At 49.0% G+C, this 22130-nt stretch overlaps 2 protein-coding genes across 3 annotated transcripts; one reads left to right on the forward strand and one right to left on the reverse strand.

Annotated features, from left to right (window-relative positions):
• The first annotated feature begins 780 nt into the window (after positions 1-780).
• LOC1272070 (cytochrome P450 4c3) lies at positions 781-12896 on the forward strand. The gene is made up of 5 exons (XM_310940.6): positions 781-1510; positions 4735-4850; positions 9623-9902; positions 9992-10061; positions 10185-12896. The coding sequence occupies exons 1-5, from the start codon at positions 1291-1293 to the stop codon at positions 11155-11157; spliced, it is 1659 nt and encodes a 552-aa protein (XP_310940.6). The 5' UTR covers positions 781-1290; the 3' UTR covers positions 11158-12896.
• Positions 11988-21075, reverse strand: LOC1272069 (cytoplasmic FMR1-interacting protein). 2 transcript variants are annotated; one of them, XM_061644380.1, is made up of 8 exons: positions 19647-21075; positions 19184-19412; positions 18694-18873; positions 16046-17554; positions 14163-15542; positions 13848-14086; positions 13319-13466; positions 11988-13250 (listed from the first exon to the last, which is right to left on the reverse strand). In XM_061644380.1, the coding sequence occupies exons 2-8, from the start codon at positions 19391-19393 to the stop codon at positions 13053-13055; spliced, it is 3864 nt and encodes a 1287-aa protein (XP_061500364.1). In that variant the 5' UTR covers positions 19394-19412; positions 19647-21075; the 3' UTR covers positions 11988-13052. The 2 variants fall into 2 exon arrangements, with proteins under 2 accessions (XP_061500364.1, XP_061500355.1); XM_061644371.1 differs by having other exon boundaries at positions 19184-19417.
• Positions 21076-22130: the final 1055 nt, after the last annotated feature.

The following is a 22130-nucleotide window of genomic DNA, read 5'->3' on the forward strand; positions in this document are numbered from 1 at the left end:
GTCCGCTTCGTGCAGCCCAGCCAACTTCTTTTGAAACGCAAATAGCTGTAAAAGAACATGCAAAATACATGCGGAAGTACAGCATTGTTTATACCATTTCAAAAACGATTGACACGCTTTATAGAGAAAAAGAACAAATACACAACAAAAATATCGTTATGACCTGTCACATTCTGTCATTTTCCAGAGTATGCCAGTCAATAAATTCTGCCCGGCTGTCACCGCGCATGAGATGGAAGCTAAAAAGGTAACCCCAAAAAAAAAAGCACATCCTTTCCAATCAAAGCAACAAAGAAACCTCCATGCGATCGTGACATTCAGCCAACGGCCGGCGAGTCCTAGAGTGTGTGCCGGCCGGATGACGACTGTACCCGCGCTCCCGCTTGCACTAAGCAATAAATGCACTAAGTACCCTATCAATAAATACCGAGCAAAGGCGGCTTCACGCCCAGCTTCTAGGTTAGAGATGCAGTCGGGCGGCAAGGCCTCACCTTAACATTGTCTGTGCAGGCATCCCCTTTGAAGCCCTTGACAGTTATTGTCAGGTGCGAGTGAAATGACCGAAATAAACAACAACAACGCACCGAAAGTCTGAAACGTCAGCCGGTGAAGCCGATTTTTCGTTCGGGTCACACGCGCGCGCGCGCGCCCGCGTTGCTCTCCGAACGGGCGTTCGGGCGTTGCACGATCTTCTCCGCTAATCCGCGCTCCCGCTTTGCACGCTCGTTCGCAGCATTCGTCATCTCGCCGAAAAGGGAAGGTGAGGTGGAGCTTATAAATATTGGACTATCGGAAATGAGGCAAGTCAGTGTGCGGTGACCACTGCTGGACAGCTGACATCAGGTGTGCGCGCGCGCGTTTCGTGAGACTGACCCTCCACTAGCGCGGCTTCGAAGGGAAAGGAAAGCTACAAAAAAGAACCTTAGGGCGTGCGAATAACTTTGTGTGTGTGTGTTTGTGTGTGTCTGTGTATGTACTGTGACTGTGACACGAGCTCGTCTCGTGGTTTTGTGACAAACTAGTGATTTTGATGCTTCATTGTTCGGAGGTTTTGCAGTGCAGTGGCGGACAGACTTCTCGAGCGTGATCTCGACTGCTCGAAAAATACATCTGCACCATTCTCACTCAACCACCGGTGCGGATTGCTCAGGCGACCGGCCAAACCACCAACCAAAACAAACGCTCCCTAGCACCTATCAAAACGTACGTGCCCGCGCACGTTAAGGACCCACGCCCGCGGCCGCGTGCTTGCAATATTCAAACGGAGCGTTTGCACGACCGCAGCAAAGCATGGAGAGCCTTCTCGGCGGCAGCCTGCTACTGAGCAAGCTGTCCAAGGTGTTCACACTGTTCTCGCCCGTCACGCTGCTGCTGCTGACCACCGTGTCCTGCGCGATCTACGTGTACAACCGGCGGCGGGCCCATATCGTGCGCCACATTGACAAAATTCCCGGCCCGGCCGGTCTGCCCATCCTCGGCAACACGCTGCACATCAACGTGGACCACGATGGTGAGTGATGGATGCATTTCGAGGGCGGAAAAGAGACCCAGCAAGCAACAGTTCATTCTATTCCGAGCACGTCCTTGGCGCACGTCCTACACCACCGTGCCTCGTGTCTAACGAGTCAGGTAGCCAGGCAAGCGAAAAGAACCTTCGCAGACCACACCATCCACTTCTACTTCCTTGTTACCGGAGTCTGGGCAGCCCGCCGCCGCGGTTCACTTCCTGCTTCGCCCGGGCCAAACGGCACCCCAAAATCTCTCTAATCGGCAGCGCAAACAACAGCGCGGAGCGAACGCAACCTTCCGCGAGGAGTTCGTACAAACGCTCGCGCAAAGGTTATCCAAAGGCAATCGCATCCTCCAGTTGCTATCATACGAGGCGTCAGTGACATCTTCCCACCCTTAGTATTGGGGTTCGTCGCTTGACCGACCGGGGCTGATGGTTTATCTACGCTGTAGCATCTTCTTTGTTTTTTTTTTTGCTGCGACGAACCAAAACCGACACACGCAGACACCATTTGCATTTCAAATTGTACCAATCGAACGAGATGAAGAACACGGACTGGCTGGCTTTTTTTTTTTTTTTGTTTGGTTGACCCGTTGTGTATTTCGAAGGGGGTTTCTTTTCGTAAGCTTATGCTGCTACGTGACATAATGCAATTCATGTGTGGAAAAATTGTCTACTAAAACAGAACACAATTTGTACACGTTGTGCCACCAAGAATTTAATGGCCAATAATGACTTCTTTTATTTTTGTTAATTAATTAAACAGTACAAGAAAAAAAAACACACACACAACCTCCCATGCTAATGATCACGGCAATCGCTCGTTAAATCGAAAGATTTCAACAGCGATAAGCGACGAACCTTTACTTTCCCGCGCACTTGATGCGTTTGTTTGTTTTTTTGTTTGCCCCCTCCCCCCCCACCCTCCCCTCCTCCTCTCGGATTTATTGTCGTAATCTTCCGGTTGTGTGAATGGGGCTCACCGCATGCAGTGCAAACGCTGTTCACCGTAACAACCCGGTCCGCGCGTGGTGGTCAAGGTGAGCGCAATTACCAACTGGCGCGCCGACCGCAAGTGAGTGTGTGTACTTGAAGCGATGGTGCACTCGCTTGCACGTGCTCGCAAAACATTTCAAGTTGAATGGTTTTGGGGCTTTTCACTGTCACGGGTAAATCGATCCAAAGCAGGTTTGAGCAAGTGCGCTACTGCTGTACATGCACAAGGGATGGGGTTCAATACCGCCAGTTCACGGTGTTACATAGCAGAGGCACATTTTATTCCGCCCTCGTTCGCATGTGTATGTGCGTGTGTGTGTGTGTTTGCATTTGGAACGGTTAAACGAGCCGTTGGGTCGGGAAAGGACGGTTGTATAATCGGCTTGCATGCTGCTAGTGGGGAAGCTAATCATGTATCTTTCCTAGTCGCAGACTAAACTGGCCCCCCCCTTACACACCCGGTCACAAAACGGGCCGACCATTGAAATTCGTGTTCCACCCAATTTTTGTGTGTTTTTTTTTCTCTTGAGCGACAAGAAAAAGATCTTTCGTAAGCTCTTGCGCGTCCAGCGACCGAACCGATACGCAACCCACACTGTGCAACGCATTCCCTTCCGTCTGTCTGCTCGCCACCGAGTGTGGCAACCGAATAGTTCGAACAAATGAAACAAGCTTGTTTAAGGAAAGATACACGTTTTCAAAGCCGCTCAACTTCATGCTGTATTACGGGTTTGCCTTTCGTGGCGCGTAAAAATCAAATGGGAGAGCGTGGAACGCTACTTTCTGTCAGTCTTCTTCGTCGCTTGATTTTTCGATCAATCATCCGCCGAACGAAACACGCTCTGACCCCATGGGTCTCGGCTCATTTGGCCCCGTTGCATCCCGGCACCCATGTTTTACAGTCACGCTGCCCTCCTAACGCCTTTCGGTGGTCCGCCGAAGACCTTGGGATCGGTGACATAATGCCCCGTACGATGGAGGTTGCTTTTGTTTGACGGTTTGACAAAAAAAAAAATTGGCACCTAAACCGGATAAAACACTCCACTAGATCTGTCCTGTAAAGCGATAAGAATATATGCCAACTACGAGCGAACCAACTACGTGTTGGAGACAAATAGCGTTTGTAAGATTTTCCTTTTGAAAGACCACTTTCACTATTTAAGCTCCCTTTCTACGAGCTTTCTCTCTTGCAATCTCCAATGCCAGAGACAACATGTTTGCTCAAAAGTATCCACCAAAAATGATTTAGAAATAGAAACAGATTATTACATATTAAAGATGTGTTACATCTCAGTAACCATCCTCGCGCACCAATACCAATGGCGTATAAATGTGTTTCAACTAATTCATTCTGCAGGTGCCGCATTTTAAAACATTGCCTCTCTAATCCAACGAACGAAAAGAAACAGTCGCCGTGAGGCTTTGCTTTTTGTAAAATGCTACACGACGAAACGGTGACTGACCACTGCCACTACTGTGACACAGAGCCGGTTGACTCACTGGTCCGCCGTGAAATTGTGAAGCTATTGTGCGTCTCGGCATGCAACCATTTTTCCCAGCATTTTCTTTTCTCATGCTACGTTTGTTCGATGCTTGTTGCACAATCCACAAAGGTTACACTAGCCCAAGAAAGAAGCATAAATGCGATAAAGGATGCATCGCATTCAGCACGAGATTCGTCGCAATGCAACGACAGTGGCTTTACGAGCAACAGTTTTATCGTTGGGCTCATCCCCCCTATAAAGGGTGCTGTCGCGTAGTATAGTGTCGATGCGCATTAACCTTCACGTAGATTTTTTTTATTATACACACTGTTGTAAAATTATACAGATCAGTGGGCTGTAGAATCGTGAGCAATCATGATTTGTGAAGAAAACAAAACGAAACATGGGAAGGATTAAAAAAAAAAACATTAATATCGTATCGTAAACGAAGAACTTGTGCGATGGAAAAGCGACGAACAGAAAATAGAATGAAAAGTATAAAATTAAGCGGAAATGAGGAAACATTTTCCAATCAAGCCGAAACCGTAACAAATTACCTGCATCGAAACGTTCCTGCTTCCCCTTCCTTCCTTTCCCCCTTCCCTCCTTTTTAAGTGTAACATCGTCTCCTAGGGTCTTCTTTTGCGTCATTTGTCAGATGAGTTGGCAGTTTTCGGTTTTCCCGTGGTTTTGCACAAAGCACAAAACTTACCACATTTTTTTTCTGTGTCGGTGTATTTGCAGAAATTTTCAACCGCATCATCGCCATTCGGAAGCTGTACGGGCGCATCCAAGGGTTCAGCAGGGCGTGGAACGGCCCGCTGCCGTACGTGATGATCTCCAAAGCGAGCGCCGTCGAGGTAAGTTGTGGAATGTATGGTGCGCGAAGCATGCCAGAGCGCGTCCGGCACTGCCTTTTCGCCCGAAACGTTATCTCATCGCGGTGATAAAAGTTACAGTGATTAGAGCCGTAAAGGTGGCGGTTGTAAAACGAGGAAGTAAATAAGCGGGAACCTTCAGCGCGGCGCGCATCCTTCCACGGTCCCGATCATGACCTCGGCATTGTCTCTGCGCTGATGCGCGGCTTTGTGTTGATTAAACAGACACGACGGCGCTAACACGCTCGGCCCACCTCGGCTCGGTGTCAATAAAGCGGGGCAGGGGTGGAGGTCACCCCCAAAATCGTAAAAGGCGACCAAAACCACCGGCGGGTTAAATGGGAAAACAATCGACCGCACGATGACAATCAATCGATCGCACTGCCATAAAAAGGATGGATTTTGCTACAATTGCCCACGATCAGGTCACACATAACAAAAAAAAAAGCTTAGTAGCAAGCTTCGCTCCATATTTTCCGCTTGTAAACTATCGCAAGGGCGCCCGTGTGTGTGTGTGTGTGTGTGTTTGTGTGTCGGGCAAACAATAGACGAGCTGTTTAAAATCATAAAAAGCCATTAGAAGCAATGTGCGCGTGCGATCGAGCTAGAGCATCTACCACCGGAAGCGGTCGGCTTTTATGGATCACCCCTTTTATCGTAAGATCAGTCGATTGTGCAAGACATAACAGGAACTTCTTTTTTTTTTTTTTAAAAAAAAGCAACATAGAAAAAGTATGATAGACGCAAGCATTTGTGCATTTTGAAAAGGTAAAAGTGAACGTGAACCTGTTTTTCGTTTTCCTAAGGCATCCGGGAGAGTTTGTTTATGGCGCAAAGCGAAATCGAAACGTCGCAAACGGGGCACACAGCAACGCTTCGATTAGGCTTCTCGAACGTTCTTTATTCCAACGCAGTGGTCGTCGACTGTCGTCAAAGAGTGAAAAGGGAGACAAAGAGCGAGACTAACACAGCTACTAACGCACATGGTGAGACAGACGATTGATGAAAAGAAGAAGAAAAATAAGATAAACACGACGCACATCGACGAGAAAGCAGACGCACCCAGATAACTGTACCGTTTCGCTGTTGGATGGTAGGGACATTTCTTCTAGAACAAAAAGCGAACGCTCGATAACAGTAAGAGACGCAAATCGATCACCGAGAGCATAAACAAGTATAAGATCGGTCCAAAACACCTCCCGGAAGGAGCCCTTCGTAGAATTAATAAAAAAAAAACACACTTTATGCAGTAATAACTAAGCAAATTATCTGCTTACAGAAGATACTAGCAGCGCCTAGCGCAATATGTAATTCAAGTCTTTTTTGATGTTGCTGCCTACTCATATTTTGTAGATTTTTTTTCGCCCAAAATCTTTTCCTTAGTGTGCTATACATTCTTCTTTGCAAAGGCATTTCTTCTATGCAGTTGCCTTATTCTGAGCACCTACGTTAGATTCTAGTTTGAATAACCGGTTTTTAATTCTCATAAGAAAAAAAAAAAACATCATCAAAACACCATTTGATTGGCAAAAAAGATAAATAAGCAAACAAACAAACAATCAAACGTAAACTTTCGATCGACACTGCTTAAGAGCTCCCTGAATTCTTGTACGTTGCAACCGAAGAATTGTCTTTCGCCTGGTCACACCAATCCATACAGCATCTGTGAGTGTGCTCCGGCCAAGCTGAAGCTTCCCACTCCGCTCATTTCTTCAATGCGCAGTTCTAAACCATTTCTTTCAGCGCAAATATTTCGAGAATTAATATTCGAGCACTAGGTTTCTCGCCTACTGAGACGCAGGTCTCCATCCTTTACTGTTGATATGTAGTTGCTTAAAGCGTTTCTTTGCTTATCGACTAAAACTCACTTCTAATGCGAGGTGATGCCAAGGATGCTAAGGTCAACACATTCCGGCTCTTGCCTCTTGCCCTGTTGCCTTGCGGGCATCTGTTTGCTGCGGTCGCTTCTGGCCGGATCGATTCGCTTCCGCCGACGTGGTACTGTGATCTTGTGCAAAGAATTAAAATTTGACTATCGAACATATGCAGCGTTCGATTTGGTTACGCTTAAACCGGTTAGCGCATATTCAACCTCCTTCCTCCCTGCTGCTTCAGGTACGCCAGCAATGGGGCAACTTTATATGAGCGAGAGACACAAAAGTTTCATAAACAAATAGAGGGAGCTAATGCTGTCCACACTGCTATGTTGGTATGTTCCGGTTTTGTTCGGTCTCGGCAGGCAAAGGACTGACCTTCGGACGGCTAGGAATCAAAATTAGGTTGTCTCGAAGTTACAAAACTATTTGTTGATTTAAATGCACCCAGCAGGCGTACATCCCGAGCCCGTCACATTTCCCATGCGTGCCGACACTCGCCAACGGCCAGCACGGCCGTTTGCGATCTGGTAAAACAAAACACGCCTAATGATATTCCATTAGGCAGCATTGCAACAGATCGTTGCTCCGGCAAGTTTGCGCAAAGATAAAGGGTAGAAGCAAATTAAAACAAAACCTTCGCAGCGACGAAGAAACAAAAAAAAACAGCATGTTCGACAAAGATTCGACGTTGATGGGCATTAGACGTCTTTGTCCACCCCGCCGGAAACCGTTTTCGTTAGGCATCGTTGAGTGAACTCATTATACAACATAGTTATCTCGCAGGTTTGTGCTGGTTTCGCCTCACCGAAGCGCTAGCCCAAAAAGTAACATTCATTCATTTCATTTTGTTTAACTTAATCTGTACCAATGGTGGCCGATTAAAGTGATCGTTTCTGATTACGCATTTACGAGTTGCTGATTTTACATCTTCACTTGGCGGTGCTCTGCGCCAAACGATACAGTAAAACCAGCGTGGCAACTGCTGCTTTACACAGATCAGCAACACGCAAGCCCGTTAAAGAAATCAATCTCTTCGCTTTAATCAAAACCGAGTGAAACTAGGCGATGCACTACGTAATCACACATCGTTCGGCAGCGGTGGCTGAAATTTGGAATACAGCAAACCCGAACACTGTGCCAGTGTTTGGTGTTTTGAACCGCAGGCAAACAACCTTCAACAGTCGACACAGAAAATATCGTTGTTAAAAAAAAGGGAAAAATCAAACACGTGTATAGCCTTTCGATTTAGTGGCAGAGGAAGAAACGGCCACAGCAAACGGTGGAGAAACAGACGAAACAGATAACTACGTCCTCGATCTATAGCCCGTGCGCCCGTCTCTTTTTATTGCCAATCTTTCCTCTCCCCCGCCCTCACTCCCGTGTCTTCCACACACCATTGTCCAACGGTTAACAGATAAAGTCCGATAGAGCCACCTGACGCCCTAAAAGCCCAAACAGTACGGTTCTCCCACTTCTCGGATAGGAATGGCCGAAAAATGAGCGTCTTTGCCGATACGCTAGACCTACACAAGGTTCGCTTTTCGGATGAGATCTGCGGATGAGCGGTCGTTTCTGTAGTTTGCTTTGTTTGATGATTAACTACACTCCACAGCAAGCAGGCAGCAACTCCGCAGTCGCAGTCGGAATTTTAAGGATGAGCTTAAAAGCTTTTACTATACATAGGCTGCAGTGTAGAGTTGTTTTGTCCGTCTGCCACAGCAATCCCAACTGACGACCTTGACGATTTCAAGAGCAGGCGTTGGCCTACGGTTGAGCAATACCTGGGGAATGAACCATTTCCCACGATCTACGTACAGTGCATTGCGCTTGCTTCATCGTATTCAAGGTATTTTCGAATATCTTGTACAGTAACGAACGGCGAGATGTTCTTCAGTAGTTGAACAAACATCCAATACCACTCCGGACGACTCCAAAAACCTCTAAACCGGATCTCGATAAGATGTGCAACTAAACTCCAAACACAGGATGACCCTGTTGGCACTCTTCGTCCACGCCTTGCATTCTTGGAGGTTATGATTCTTCGCTGAACGAGCGATGGTCTCTCTTGTGGAGTAGAACTGCTAAGAAATTGAGGTTGAAAACGAACTTCAATCTTTATCTCCAAAACGCCTACCAAAACCGGCTTGTCCTAATATATCCCGCGACAGAATGAACGATGTGAAGAGGTCGTTACTCTCTCTCTCTTTCGGTGTTTTTTTCCAGAATTTGCAGAAGAAACCACAATTGCTCCGCAAACACAGCCGTCCTAACAACCTAATCAAAAAAGTGTTAAATAGATGTACCAAGCTGGGAGCACATTGCGCGATGGCGTAAATTTGCGCGACAACATGTGTGGTGCAACGATCTCCTGGCGCAGTTTTGTTTTGTTCTATAGGCAGCTCTATAGCGCAACCAGAACTCTAAGTGAGCATACATCATGCTCGAGTCCGGCGCATTTTTTTCAGCAGCGAATGCCAATCGAAACGGCAAACAAGCGAAAATCACCACAAACGGAGATGTGTTTGATTCTACGTTTGTTGGAGTAGCGTGTGACGTCCGTGCTGTTAGAGTCTGATGCGCAGTTGTCCAAAATGTTTTTGTTTGATGCGGATTTAATAGTTGCCTTTGCAAGTCGCTGCCCCAAAGTCCAGACACACAAATGTCACGCACTGTATCATCCGAAACCGAAATTAACCTTGGAAATTTTTAATATACGATCCCTTTCACGGCGTCTTGGGCGTGCGTCGACCAAGCCAACAACAGCGCTGCTGATGAAGCTTTTGTTAGGTGATAGGATTGGCATCTTTAGATGCTCCAGTAAGTCCGCACTAAATTGAGTTCATCTCTCTCTCTCTCTCTCTTTGCATCCCCCGACAGCGCATCCTTGGCAGCCAGAAGCACATCGAGAAGAGCCACGACTACGAGTTCCTGAAGCCATGGCTCGGTACCGGCCTGCTGACCAGCGCCGGCAAGAAGTGGCACCCGCGGCGCAAGATCCTCACGCCGGCGTTCCATTTCAAGATCCTGGACGACTTCGTCGACATCTTCCAGGAGCAGAGCGCCGTGCTGGTGAAGCGCCTCGAGGCGGAGCTGGGCAACGAGCAGGGTTTCAACTGTTTCCCGTACGTGACGCTGTGCGCACTGGACGTGGTGTGTGGTAAGTAGGGCCTGCCTGAGCATTGGCAGGGTTCAGCCGGGCGGCATCAGTTATCGTATTTAATTATGTTTTCGCCTCCTTCACGACAGAAACGGCCATGGGCAGGCAGGTGAATGCGCAGTGCAATTCCGACTCCGACTACGTGAAAGCTGTGTACCAGTAAGTGCGACAGGGTCAGGTCCACCTCCTCCGGTGGTGGCTTGATTGTAATCTTTGTGCTTCGTCTCTTCTCCATTGTTTCAATCTCTCTTTCGCTCTATCTCGCTCCAAAAAACCTCACAGAATTGGAAGTATCGTCCAGAACCGGCAGCAAAAGATTTGGCTACAACCAGATTTCATCTTCAAGCTCACGCAGGACTACAAGAACCATCAGAAGTGTCTCGCCATCCTGCACGAATTCTCCAACCGCGTCATCCACGAGCGGAAGGAGGAGATCCGACGCCAGAAGCAGCAGCTGGGCGACAAAAACAACAACAACAACAACAATGGCGGAGGTGGTGCTGCTGGTACGGATCAGGACGGCAACAACAACAAGGACGACTATCTGTCGCACGAGGAGCTGGGGCGCAAGAAGCGGCTCGCCTTTCTCGATCTGCTGATCGAGGCGTCCCAGGACGGTGCCGTCCTGTCGCACGAGGACATCCGCGAGGAGGTGGACACGTTCATGTTCGAGGGGCACGACACGACCTCGGCCGCCATCTCCTGGATACTGCTGCTGCTCGGCACCGAGCCGACCATCCAGGACCGGATCGTGGAGGAGATCGACCAGATCATGGGCGGCGACCGGGAGCGCTTCCCCACGATGCAGGAGCTGAACGAGATGAAGTACCTGGAGGCGTGCATCAAGGAGGGGCTGCGGCTGTACCCGAGCGTGCCGCTCATCGCCCGCCGCCTCACCGAGGACGTCGACATCGACGGGTACGTGCTGCCGGCCGGCACGACCGCCATGATCGTGGTGTACCAGCTGCACCGCAATCCGGAGGTGTTCCCCAACCCGGACAAGTTCAATCCGGACCACTTCCTGCCGGAGAACTGCCGCGGCCGGCACCCGTACGCGTACATCCCGTTCAGTGCCGGGCCGCGCAACTGCATCGGCCAGAAGTTTGCCGTGCTGGAGGAGAAATCGATCATCTCGGCCGTGCTGCGCCGGTACCGGGTGGAGGCGGTCGATCGGCGCGAAAACCTTACGCTGCTCGGCGAGCTCATCCTGCGCCCGAAGAACGGGCTGCGCATACGAATTGCGCGGCGAACGTAGGGGGCCTCTCTTCAGAGCAGCAGATAGCGGCAGGGAGCGTTATGACAATTATAAATACTACCAGGTCGCATGACTCCAGGGCAAGGGAAAGGCGTGTTTTGAGCTGATGTATTTTTCTCCTCCCCCCATCCCCCCCTTTTTTTTGTTGTTGTTTGTTTGCGTGTTTGCTGAACCGAGCTGTCAGCGTTCTGCGTTCAGTTATGAATAGATTGGTTGCGTTTATTCATAATTTGAATCGTTGCGGCCGTACTCTCAGTCTGCTGTCAGCCCGAAAGAGCTTTTCTGTTTTTGATCTTGGGACTTTTTTTTTCTTTCCCTTTCTTTTCTTCGGGTGTAGCTACTAAGTAAGAATGTATTGAACTTTTGTGTTAGATTTTAGTGATGCGTAACATGTAAGAAACGTACGACAAAAATGCTTACTGGAAAATCGGTACAGCTAACGAAAAATCTAGCTGCAAAACAGTTGCACGTGTCACGGTCCCATACGAAAAACGCGAAACAAAAAGCGAAAAAAGAGCCAAAGCATTCAGAAACCAGCGCGGCAGAGTAACAACGCGATCTAAATGATCCTCCCAAAACGATCGCGATGCAAGTGTATAGCGCGTAATGGAAAGCAACGATAGATGGTAATAAGTTGTAATAAAAACTAACACATATCAACACACCCACAAACACACACAACACCGGTCTGGCTAATGCATATATCGATAAATTGTATTATGAAACGTTTACATGCTTGGTACAATTATTATTACGTCTAAAGCACTAGCTTAACAGTAGGCCCCGACAGTTACGCTCCGCCGTGTAATATTTTGTTGTTTTTCTCTCCCTCTCTCTCTCTCTCTCTCTCGCTCTGTCTCCCCCTTTCGGCGTTGCAACGCCCAGTGAATGTGAAGCATGAAATTTGGCCATTTCATTTGTGTATGGAAGCGCCTACCGACGGCCGTGTTTAGCGAACGCATCCTTCTCCTTCCTCCTTCGCCGTTACGTTACGTTTTATTTTGTGTTAATTTATGTTTGCGATGTAATTCCCTTCGCCTATCCCGTCGGACTTGCTTTCCAGCGGGTGAACGTGGGGAAGGATTTGGTGTCTTTCCTTTCCTTTCTTCTACCTCCTCTATTTGGCGTAACCGTCCTACGCGAACATGCCGGCGGGCAGGACTGTACCACCGGACCGCCCCCTCCGTAATTCCTTTCCTTTTTTACCTTCACTTAATCGCTAGCAGTGCCTTAACCTACTTAACACAAAAAAAGAGCTGATTCGGTGAACAAATCCTAAGCAAAGGAACTGCTGTTGCGGGTGCAACCAGCGCAGCCTCCATGGAGAGAGAGATAAAATGCTAAACATAAGATGAATTAAAAATGAAAACAAACACCGCGCGTAAGCGCTCTAAATCGAACTGAAACTCTGCGCGCTAGAAGTTTCAGCGAGCCTTAATGTTGTATTTTCTTGTTCATTTACCCATTTGTGTGTTTAATTCCGATACGTATAGGTTTTCTATTTCTTTGTGTAATTATAATATTACCGGCGCATTATATATATATAAATATGAATCGTACACGGATAGCTGACGTTGATGGTGCTGTTCCCATCAACGTACAAACAATATAAAAGTATGTATATTAAACTAGCGTAATTGAATTAACACGTGTGAGCGATTGCACGCACAACGAGAGGCGTATGAATGGATGTAAATGCGTAATAAAGCAAAAACTACAATCTCAGTTGGAAAAATAAACGGCCAGCCAAACGGGGGAAGGGAATGCAAAGTACAAACCGGGAAACTTCCTTCACCCTACACGTGCGCTTCCGCTGTTTCCCCCTCGCGGCTTAGTCGATGTTACACCATTCCGTCTAATGCAAAGTTGGCATCTAGCAAAGCGTGGCCCGCGACTTACTGCGCCCGCAGCTTGTTCGGATCGTGGTAGTGCGAGGGTGCCACGCTCGGGTGGGGCGGGGGCGGGAAGCATCGCACGTGCTCCACGTTCGAGCCCTCGATGTCGTTGCTCTTCAGATACTTGTTCAGCACGGCAAAGATCTGGGAGTTGAGCACCTGGAAGCGGCGGATGCGATCGACCATGCGCTTCAGATTCTGGTTTGGAGAAAGTAAAATTAGATGATGCGGTACGTTCACTTCCGTTTGCGGCATGGGATACTTACGATTCCCTTTACCGTGTCGTCCTTGCCGTCGACGCGCTGCACGCGCAGAATGTGGTAGCAGAAGTCGAGCGCCTCAAACTTGCGCTGCTGGTTGAGCAGCACGATAATGGTGCAGCCGGCCCAGTGAAGCCCTTCGCCGAACAGCTCTCTGCAAAAAGAGGCAAGGATAAATAAATAAGTATTAAAATGAGTTCGGAACCAGAACTACCCGATTCCGTGTTTGGAATCAATTCCGGAGCCGATTCCGATGCTGGAATCGATTCTGATTCCGGAGTCGATTCCGAAGTCGATTCCGGAGCCGATTCCAGAAGCAATTCCGGAGCCGATTCCGGAGTCGATTCATTAGTGGATTCCGGAGTGAATTCCGGAGCCGATTCAGGATCCGATCCAGAACCAATTTTGAAACCGATTCCGGAATCGATTCCAGACAACTTCGGAGCTAGCCGGAATCGATTCCAGACAAAAACTTCATTTTTCCCATCACTAGAAAGCACAATGGCCGGAACTTTGTAACAAGAAATATACTCACTCAACCATGTATTCCGTGCCCGCCACCGGAATGCAGTAGACGAACTGTAGCGCCGACCAGAGGCGATGAAACTCGGAACACTCGTCAATGTTCATCACGCCATTGATCGGTGGCGGTCCCATCCAGATCGGATCGTCCAGGAATGATTTCACCCGCCCGAGAATGACCTCGAAAATGCTCAACCCGCAGCACAGCCGTTCGCGGGTCAGCAGGTCCCCTTCGCGGGCAATCATCGCTTGCTGCAAATGCAAATGCAAAGGTTAGCTGCGACTACAAAACAACAAAAAAAAAACCCCACTCTCGCTCGCCCATTACCTTTGCCGTGCCGAGCTTTTCCACGTTCGGCACGATCTGCAGCGAGGCGTACTTCGCCTCCAGCCGCTTCTGCTTGCTCTCCGGCTTCTCGCCATCCTTGCAGAACGGCCGGGGCAGAATGTTCTGGAAGGGGGCGGCGTGCAGCAGATCGCACACCTCCTCCTGCGACAGCGCCTGCTCGATCAGCAGACAGAACAGCAGCGAGTTGCCCATCTCGCGGAACGACTGGAACAGCTCCGTCTTCGCGTCCGGGTACTGCACGATGTCGACCAGGTGGGCCTGATAGTAGCTCAGCACGCCGGGCGAACCGTAGTCGCACAGCGGCAGCTTGCAGCACTTCGGCATCGCCGACATGAGCGTCTTGGTGAACTGGAGCAGATTGCCCTGCACCAGCGGCTTCACGATGTCCTTCAGTATGATCTCCATCACCACCGCGATGCCCTGGTAGCCGAGCAGGCGGCAGATCGCGTGGAAGTGGGGCGCCCCGACGAACCCGTTGTACTGGCTGTACTGCGTCGAGTAGGCCGCGTTCAGCGGCTTCGACCCCCACAGGTAGTAGTGCGACATGACCGGGGCCTTTTCGCGCGTGATCGGCCCCGAGAACGCGATCTGCAGCTTGTTGCGCACGAACCGGTTCGTGGCCGCGTTGTAGCAGTAGTTGGCGAGAAAGTCGTAGTTCAGCTCGACAAACACGTGCAGCGTGATGCGCCCGTACGGTGCGAGCACGTTGTGGTTCGCCTCCTTCAGCATCGCGTCGAAGTCGTCCAGCGCGAGCCACTTGGACAGCAGCTTGTGGCACAGCTTGTTCACCGACAGCAGTGCCTCCAGCTCGACCACGCCGGTAATGTCGCTCGCCTCGAACCGGCAGATCGCCAGCTCGAGGCTCTTCTGCATGTCCGCGTTGATGCGCTGCGTGATCAGCTTGTTCAGATCGATCGAGCGGCCGAGCAGCTGGACGTGCCGCTGCTTCAGCAGCGTCTCGTAACGGTTGTTGCGCGGGTAGGACTGGAAGTTGAACCCGAGCACCTCGCACTCGACGCGGAACCGCTTGTCCAGGTAGATGCTGCCCGCCAGCTGCTTGTAGTGCGCAAACACCTGCTCGCTCAGCTTGTACACGAACTGGTCGAAGCAGAGGTTCACCTCCGCCTCCACCTCGTCGTACAGGAACTGCTTGCGGAAGATGGTGAGCGCGTACAGGGCGGAATCGTTGTACAGGTCGAGCGGGTAGAGGACGTACTCCATCATCGACGGCTCCTTCGTGCGCAGTATGTGGTCGGTCAGGATCCAGGGCATCGACATTTCGATCGGGAACTGGATGCGCTTCTCCATCGTGATCAGATCGCTACACTCTTCGTTGTGCTGGTGGCGAACGGTACATTTCTGGAATATGGAGGGGCGGGGAACGAACGGTTCGGTTAGTTTTGGGAAGGTAAATCTTTTCAAATTTAAAATCAAAATTACATTATAATTTTTTTAAACACGTATAAATTTGACCGAATGTGTAGACATATATAGCTCATGATTTAAAGCCCATTTGTTCATTATTTTAAGTGATGCCATCAACATGATTATGTTTCAAATTAGAATTAGTGTTGAAATTCCAATCAATATTCAGATTCATTGAATCATTCCAAAGATTCATTCGGATTCATGAATCTGAATCAGATTTACCAAACACTAATTAGAACTACTGTTGCAACAGGATTCTTAACGATCTCTTGTTGATGGAAAATCATCTACAAGAGTTGGTCTGGAGATTTGAGGTCTACTGCGATTTCGCCTGCTCGTTACGATAGATTCTCTCTACTAGACTTTTAACACAACTTTCAAGAAGCAGCCAAGCTAAATTTTTCGACTCAAAGAGGGTTTCTCGCTATACTTACGTTTACTTTTCTGCCCATCGTCATCTCGAGGTAGAACTCCCGGTACCACAGCTGCGACAGATCGCAACACTTTTGCAGCGTCTCGCTGAAGCTCAGCAGGTACGTCCAGTAGAAGGACGCCTTGTGGAACGCGTCGATCTGCGACAGGCACGACCCGTCGATGTCCTTCCGCAGCGTGCGCTTCCCGCCCGACTTGTCCGCTATCAGCGATTCCAGCATCGTGCGCACCATGTACAGCTGCGTCGAGGACGGGCCCACGTTCAGCCGCGGCACGTTGATCGCAAACCCACTGTCCGGGTCCTTCTTCCCCTTGAGCGCCGGATCCTGCGACGGTTCCGTGCCCTTCTGCCAGTCCGCGCACGTTTCCCGCACCGACATCACGATCGACCGGATCAGGTCCTTCTTGTTCTTGACCGCCTTGCGCAGCGGCTCGCGCAGCACCAGCTGCACAAAGTCCTGCAGCTCGGCGTAGATGCTGCGCCGGATCGCCTCGCACAGCACCGTCTCGATGCGGGCCATCAGCACCTGCAGCCCCTTGATCATCGCGATCACCTCGATCAGCGCAAACTTCTCGTCCTCGGTGTAGTTGTACCGGGTCGCCCGCTCGTACTCTTCCGCCTCGGCCGGGCACTCCTTGTTCTGGTGGTGGTCGGTCGGGTGCAGCAGCTTCCACGAGTACAGCTCGGTCACGACCGAGGTCCACTCGGACAGGAGCTGCAGGCCGCGCAGCGCCAGATCGGCCGTCGACTTGTTCTCCCCGTCGGTCGCATTGTCCTTGTACGTCGTCGTCACCTCGTTGCTGTACCGGGACAGCTCCGAGATGTACTTCACGTGGTCCTCCCGGATCGTCGGCAGGTGCACCATCAGGTCCGCCTGCGGACTGATCGCGGTCGAGCTGGACAGGGGCCACTTGCTCGGATCGAAGTGCTTGCTACGCTTGATGTAGTTGAACGGTGCGATCTGCATGTCGCCGAACAGCGGCACCACCTCCAGATTCTTGAAGATCCGATCGATCCGGTCGAGCCGCAGCTTCTTCTTCTGGTCGAGCTTGTTGATGTTGCAAATCTCCGAATCCATCAGAAACAGCCCGAACCCCATCACCTTCACCAGCATGTGCTTCTCCTCCGGCGTCATGTACATCTTCGAGTCGTACATGTGCACGCAGATGTTCACCACCTCCGACAGCAGATCCTCGTACCCGACGATCTTCTCCAGCGTGTCCTTCACCGTGTCGCGGATTTTGTTCTGCGTCGCGAGAAACATCGACAGATTCTGGGACTCCTGCAGGCTGTGCGAGTCCGTCATCACCTTGAGAAACTGGGCCGCCCGCCGGTACGTGCTGTAGTCGTTCTTCACGCTCGACTTCATGTTCTTCAGCTCGTCCAGCACGGCAAACATGTTGATGAACTTGCCGAGCGTCAGCAGGTACGCCTCGGACACGAAGTCTTTCCGCTTTTCCGCGTGGCACAGCCGCTTCACCTCGCCGGAGAATGCCTCTATCGCTTTCCGCTAAAACAAAAACAAAAAAAACAGAATAGCGCAACAGAGCCAACCGTTTCATTAGCGAGGTAGTTGGTAGCAATTTCTATTGACAGTGGTTTAGAATGTATAATGGCTAACAATCAAGCTTATTCGATTCTTGCAATCGAGATCACTCGACGTCGAGTTGGATATTGTTAAGAAAATCAGGCCCTACTTTGCTACAAAACTATCCGTCGTTGCTTGAGCACGTCTTCATGTTCTTTCGATTCAAGCCTGTCGTTCTCGACATCAAAGCCCTAGCGGGAAATGGATCGATTTCGATGTTTTGGCAGTTTTAAAATAAAACATTTCAGTTTTTTGCTATAAGCAACTGAGTACTGTAATGTGTATAAATAATTAAAGCAAATCATTTATACGCCAGAGCTTTTTTAGACAAAATTTGATGGACCAACATGAGAACAGCCTGAATTATTAAAAAAACTGATATTATAACAAATCAATAAATTATTTATAAGAAAATTCTTCATTTTTTGGCTAACATTCTAATTTTGTAAAATTATTTTAAAGCTTTCTCTGGGAGGTGGTCTGCCTAATTGTTTTCTACTGCGATGTATTTTCCCTATCAGACTTTATAACAACTAGAAAATTTCATAGAGCACTCGAAATCAAATTTCGCGACTCAAATCCACTAAAAGAGTAGAATAGGCTCCAGTGTTTAAATTTCCAATTATGGCCTGCTTTTTTTGGGGGTTTTTTATGTTTAAAATCAATATTTCTATTATAGTTAGTCAATGTTTTTGCCAGTCATAAACCCTGCAGTAGCATCAGTCTATCTACTTCAAAGCAATAAATCATCACGGAATTCATCTACGGTAGTACTTATTTTTAACATTGTTCTTTACAACATCCAACGCCTGACTCATGGTAAGCGATGGTTTACGCGCTGAATGAGGGAAAATAAATTCCAACATCATACGTTTCTCGCCCTAACTGCCAGCCAGTTGCTGCGTGTCTGCGATTCCAACCCTTTTACAAACAGACGTGCATTTGGCCATTTACTCAATTTAATTCCAATTTTTTGAGCTAAACGGCCCGTTTGATTGTTGTAGTGCGTTGATTGTAGCATGCCAAATGGCGGGTAGGGCGGCGCCTCTGCGAATGCTTACTTGAAAGTACATGAAGTTAAGCAGCTTGTTCACTTCCGGGCTGAGCACCTCGACCGTTTTCTCGTAGATTTCCACCCGGTTCGGCTGCTCGTTCGATTTCGGCTGCGGTATGGCGCGCGAGCAGCACCGCCAGGTGTAGAGCATAACCGCATGCTTCTGTCCCTCGTCGAGCAGTTGGTTCTGGAAAGCAGAAGCAAAGGGAGGGGGAGGAGGAGGAAAGCAAACGTTCGTTAGTACGGTGTGTCCACAATCATAAATGCAATCACCCCCCGGAGGAAGGGGGAGACTGCGTGGCATACTGAGCATACCGCGTTTATGCTCTACCATGCACATCCCCGTCTAATGTATGTAGGGCAACGATTGTGTGAGTGTGTATGTGGGGTGGGACATCAATGTTTACATGCAAGCGAGCTGTCTGAGTGTGTGCATGTATGTGTGTTGGGGGGTGTGGATGGGTGCATTACAAACAAGCGCTTTAAAAGCTACTGACCAGATTCGCATGGGTGGTCGCCTCCTCGATGTATTTGGCGATCCCGGTCACGAAACCGTTCCGATCCTCGAAGTTGGTATCGAAGTTGGCCTGGTAGACGACGGAGCAGGGCTGCGCCTCGATGCAGGGCTGCTCGTCCGGCAGCGGCAGCTCGTCCAGCACCTCCACGTTCGACAGCGCGTCCGCGAGCGTGATCTTCTCCTGGGCCATCGCGGTCCGGGGTGTGATGCTGTGCTGGAAGACGCCCACAGTAACGCGGTGCACAACGGAAGCGATTCGTTTACTTTGTTAACTGCCCGCACCGTTATTTACTTGGGAGCAACGCGCCCCGCGATGCGCATCCGGCGGGCGAGTTTAATGCACGTGGCTGGTGCTAGCCAACCTATCGCACTGGCAAACACCGTCCGGGTTGGGCACGGTTCTGTGATGAAATGGATCTTCTCATTCACCGCACTATACTCACCGTTCAGGAAGGTGTAAATATGACTAATGCTTTGGTTGATGTTGCTGTTGCTGCTGCTGTTTGCTTACGACGATGATGCTGAAGTTGATGACGATGATGATGATGCTGATGGCGATAAGTATTGATTGGTGCTAATGCTACGGCAGAAGGCGAGCTGCGTACGAAAATGCACACATCTGCACACTTTGCGCTACGAGCTAGAGCTATCTTCACTCGCTGGATGCACTTTCTGTGACGATACGTGGATTTTTCCTATCGGTTTTACTGGAATGTCCGATAAAACACTCCTTCCTCAGCGGTTTCTTCTTTTTTCTTTTCTGCTCTTCCCCCTTCTGTACACAATCACCCTGCGCGAGAGTGTGTACGTGTGGGTGTGTATGTGTGTGAATGACTGTTTGTACTGTTTTCTTTTCGAGCGTGCCCCTTCAGAAACGGCTCGTCACAGCCCGGCAAACATGTAGTGGTGTGCTCGTCCCAGGACAGACGTCAACGCACCGCAAGCGGCCCTGCCCAATTAGCAGAACGAGACCGACATCGAAAGAAGCTAGGTGTCACTTTTGCGAACAAAAAGTGTCACTTTTGCTTTGTTGTGTGTTTGTTTGCACTCTAACTTCCATTTTATATTTCTACTTTTTTTTAATGCGAAATTATAAACGAATGTTTTTTCAGCTATTACAAAATGCATGTGCTTTCTCGCTCTTTCCGATTTGATGATAGCGAAAAAGTAAAGTTAGTCCCCGAGATACGTGGGTTTCCAATTTTCAAAGATTTTTATTTTTAATTTAATTGTTTTTAACATGCTATTTTACCGAACGTGCTGTGAAAATTTTGCAAGGAGTTTGACAGCAAACGTCGCACGTCAAAATCGTTGCCATCAAATGCAGTACAAACCATTGATGTGCTCTTTGGACCGCACCCACAACTCCGATACGACTCTGGCTATTGTTAGGCAAATCCGACTCCGGCAAAATCCGAAAAACTCGGAGTCATCCGGAGTCGCCCAGAGTTGTTTGGAGTCGGAGTCGTCCGGAGTCGAACGGATTCGGAGTAATTCGGAGTCGTCTAGAGTCGATCGGAGTCAACCGAAAATGGAGCTGGTTGGAGTCAACAGGAGCTGTCCGGTTCAACTTGCTTGAGATCAGGCATTTCATTTCGTTGTGGTTTTTCACTTTGCACGTGCATTTCGTATACTAGCCCATGTGTTGAAGGCCGACTTCGGCTGACTCCGGTTGACTCCGACTCCAACCGATTCCAGACGACTCCTAGCAACTGCGACAACTATGAACAATTCCGAATGACTTCGGACGACTCCGGACAACTCCTACGATACCGAACAATTCCGAACGACTCCAGGAATCTCCGGACGACTTTGGACGACTCCGGACGATTCTGAGCGACTCCCGGTAATGCTGAGCGAATCTACCTTATATATCTAAAGAACTGTTAAATGTCAAAAGCGGAGCGCCGTTTATCCAGCGTCATCGGGGCCAAGGTGTTATAAATGACAAGGTGAAGTTGTTCAGAGCAAAATGACATTTCTCCCCAGATGTCCCCCACAATGTCGCCCAGCAAAAGCGATAAAAATTAACCTTCTAAATACATTATCCTTGATCGGGGCACAACCCGGATAATCGAATAGCACGGATAATGAGTAAAAGAATAAATGTTATCACAAATTCCGACGTTATCTGTCAAATACCATAAAAAATTTGACAGGCCGACCGATAAAATCGCAGGCGAAAAAGCGTTGCCACCAAGGTGTTATAATTGACAAGGTGAAGTTGTTCAGACCAAAATGACATTTCTCGACTTGACATTTCTCTTCCGGGGGCTCCGGTATAAAAATCGGGGAGGGCTGGTGCGGGGTATTGCAATTTGTATGCAGAGAGTGACAGATGTCCCCCACAATGTCGCCCAGCAAAAGCGATAAAAATCAACCTTCTAAATACATTATCCTTGGTTGCCACCAAGGTGGAATGTATAATGAGGTGTAGTTATAGCGGTTTTGGCGATCCTCCCCCTGGGCTCCGATTTTGACAGATGGTTTTCCGCTTGTATATGTATTGATGGATTGTTTACGTTTTGCATGGTCAATATTTGGTGGAGATCAATTTGGGTGAATATTTTAGTTTATTAGAACACTGCCCGTGATTTAAAATGGATATTTTCCTTTGAGAACTTGAAGCGTTCGCCAAACGCGGAAAACTAACTGTCAGTTTTCTTCGTCGATTCTTCTTCCACCTAGCTGTCAAAACGGGCTTATAACTTGACCTGATATCTTTACGGTCCTTGGTTGCCACGGTCCTTAGTTTTAGGTCCCATACAAGGATAATGTATTTAGAAGGTTGATTTTTATCGCTTTTGCTGGGCGACATTGTGGGGGACATCTGTCACTCTCTGCATACAAATTTCATTATCCCGCACCACCCCTTCCCGATTTTTATACCGGAGCCACCGGAAGAGAAATGTCAAGTCGAGAAATGT

The sequence above is a fragment of the Anopheles gambiae genome, chromosome X, assembly GCF_943734735.2.
Source record: "Anopheles gambiae chromosome X, idAnoGambNW_F1_1, whole genome shotgun sequence".
Taxonomy (NCBI): domain Eukaryota; kingdom Metazoa; phylum Arthropoda; class Insecta; order Diptera; family Culicidae; genus Anopheles; species Anopheles gambiae.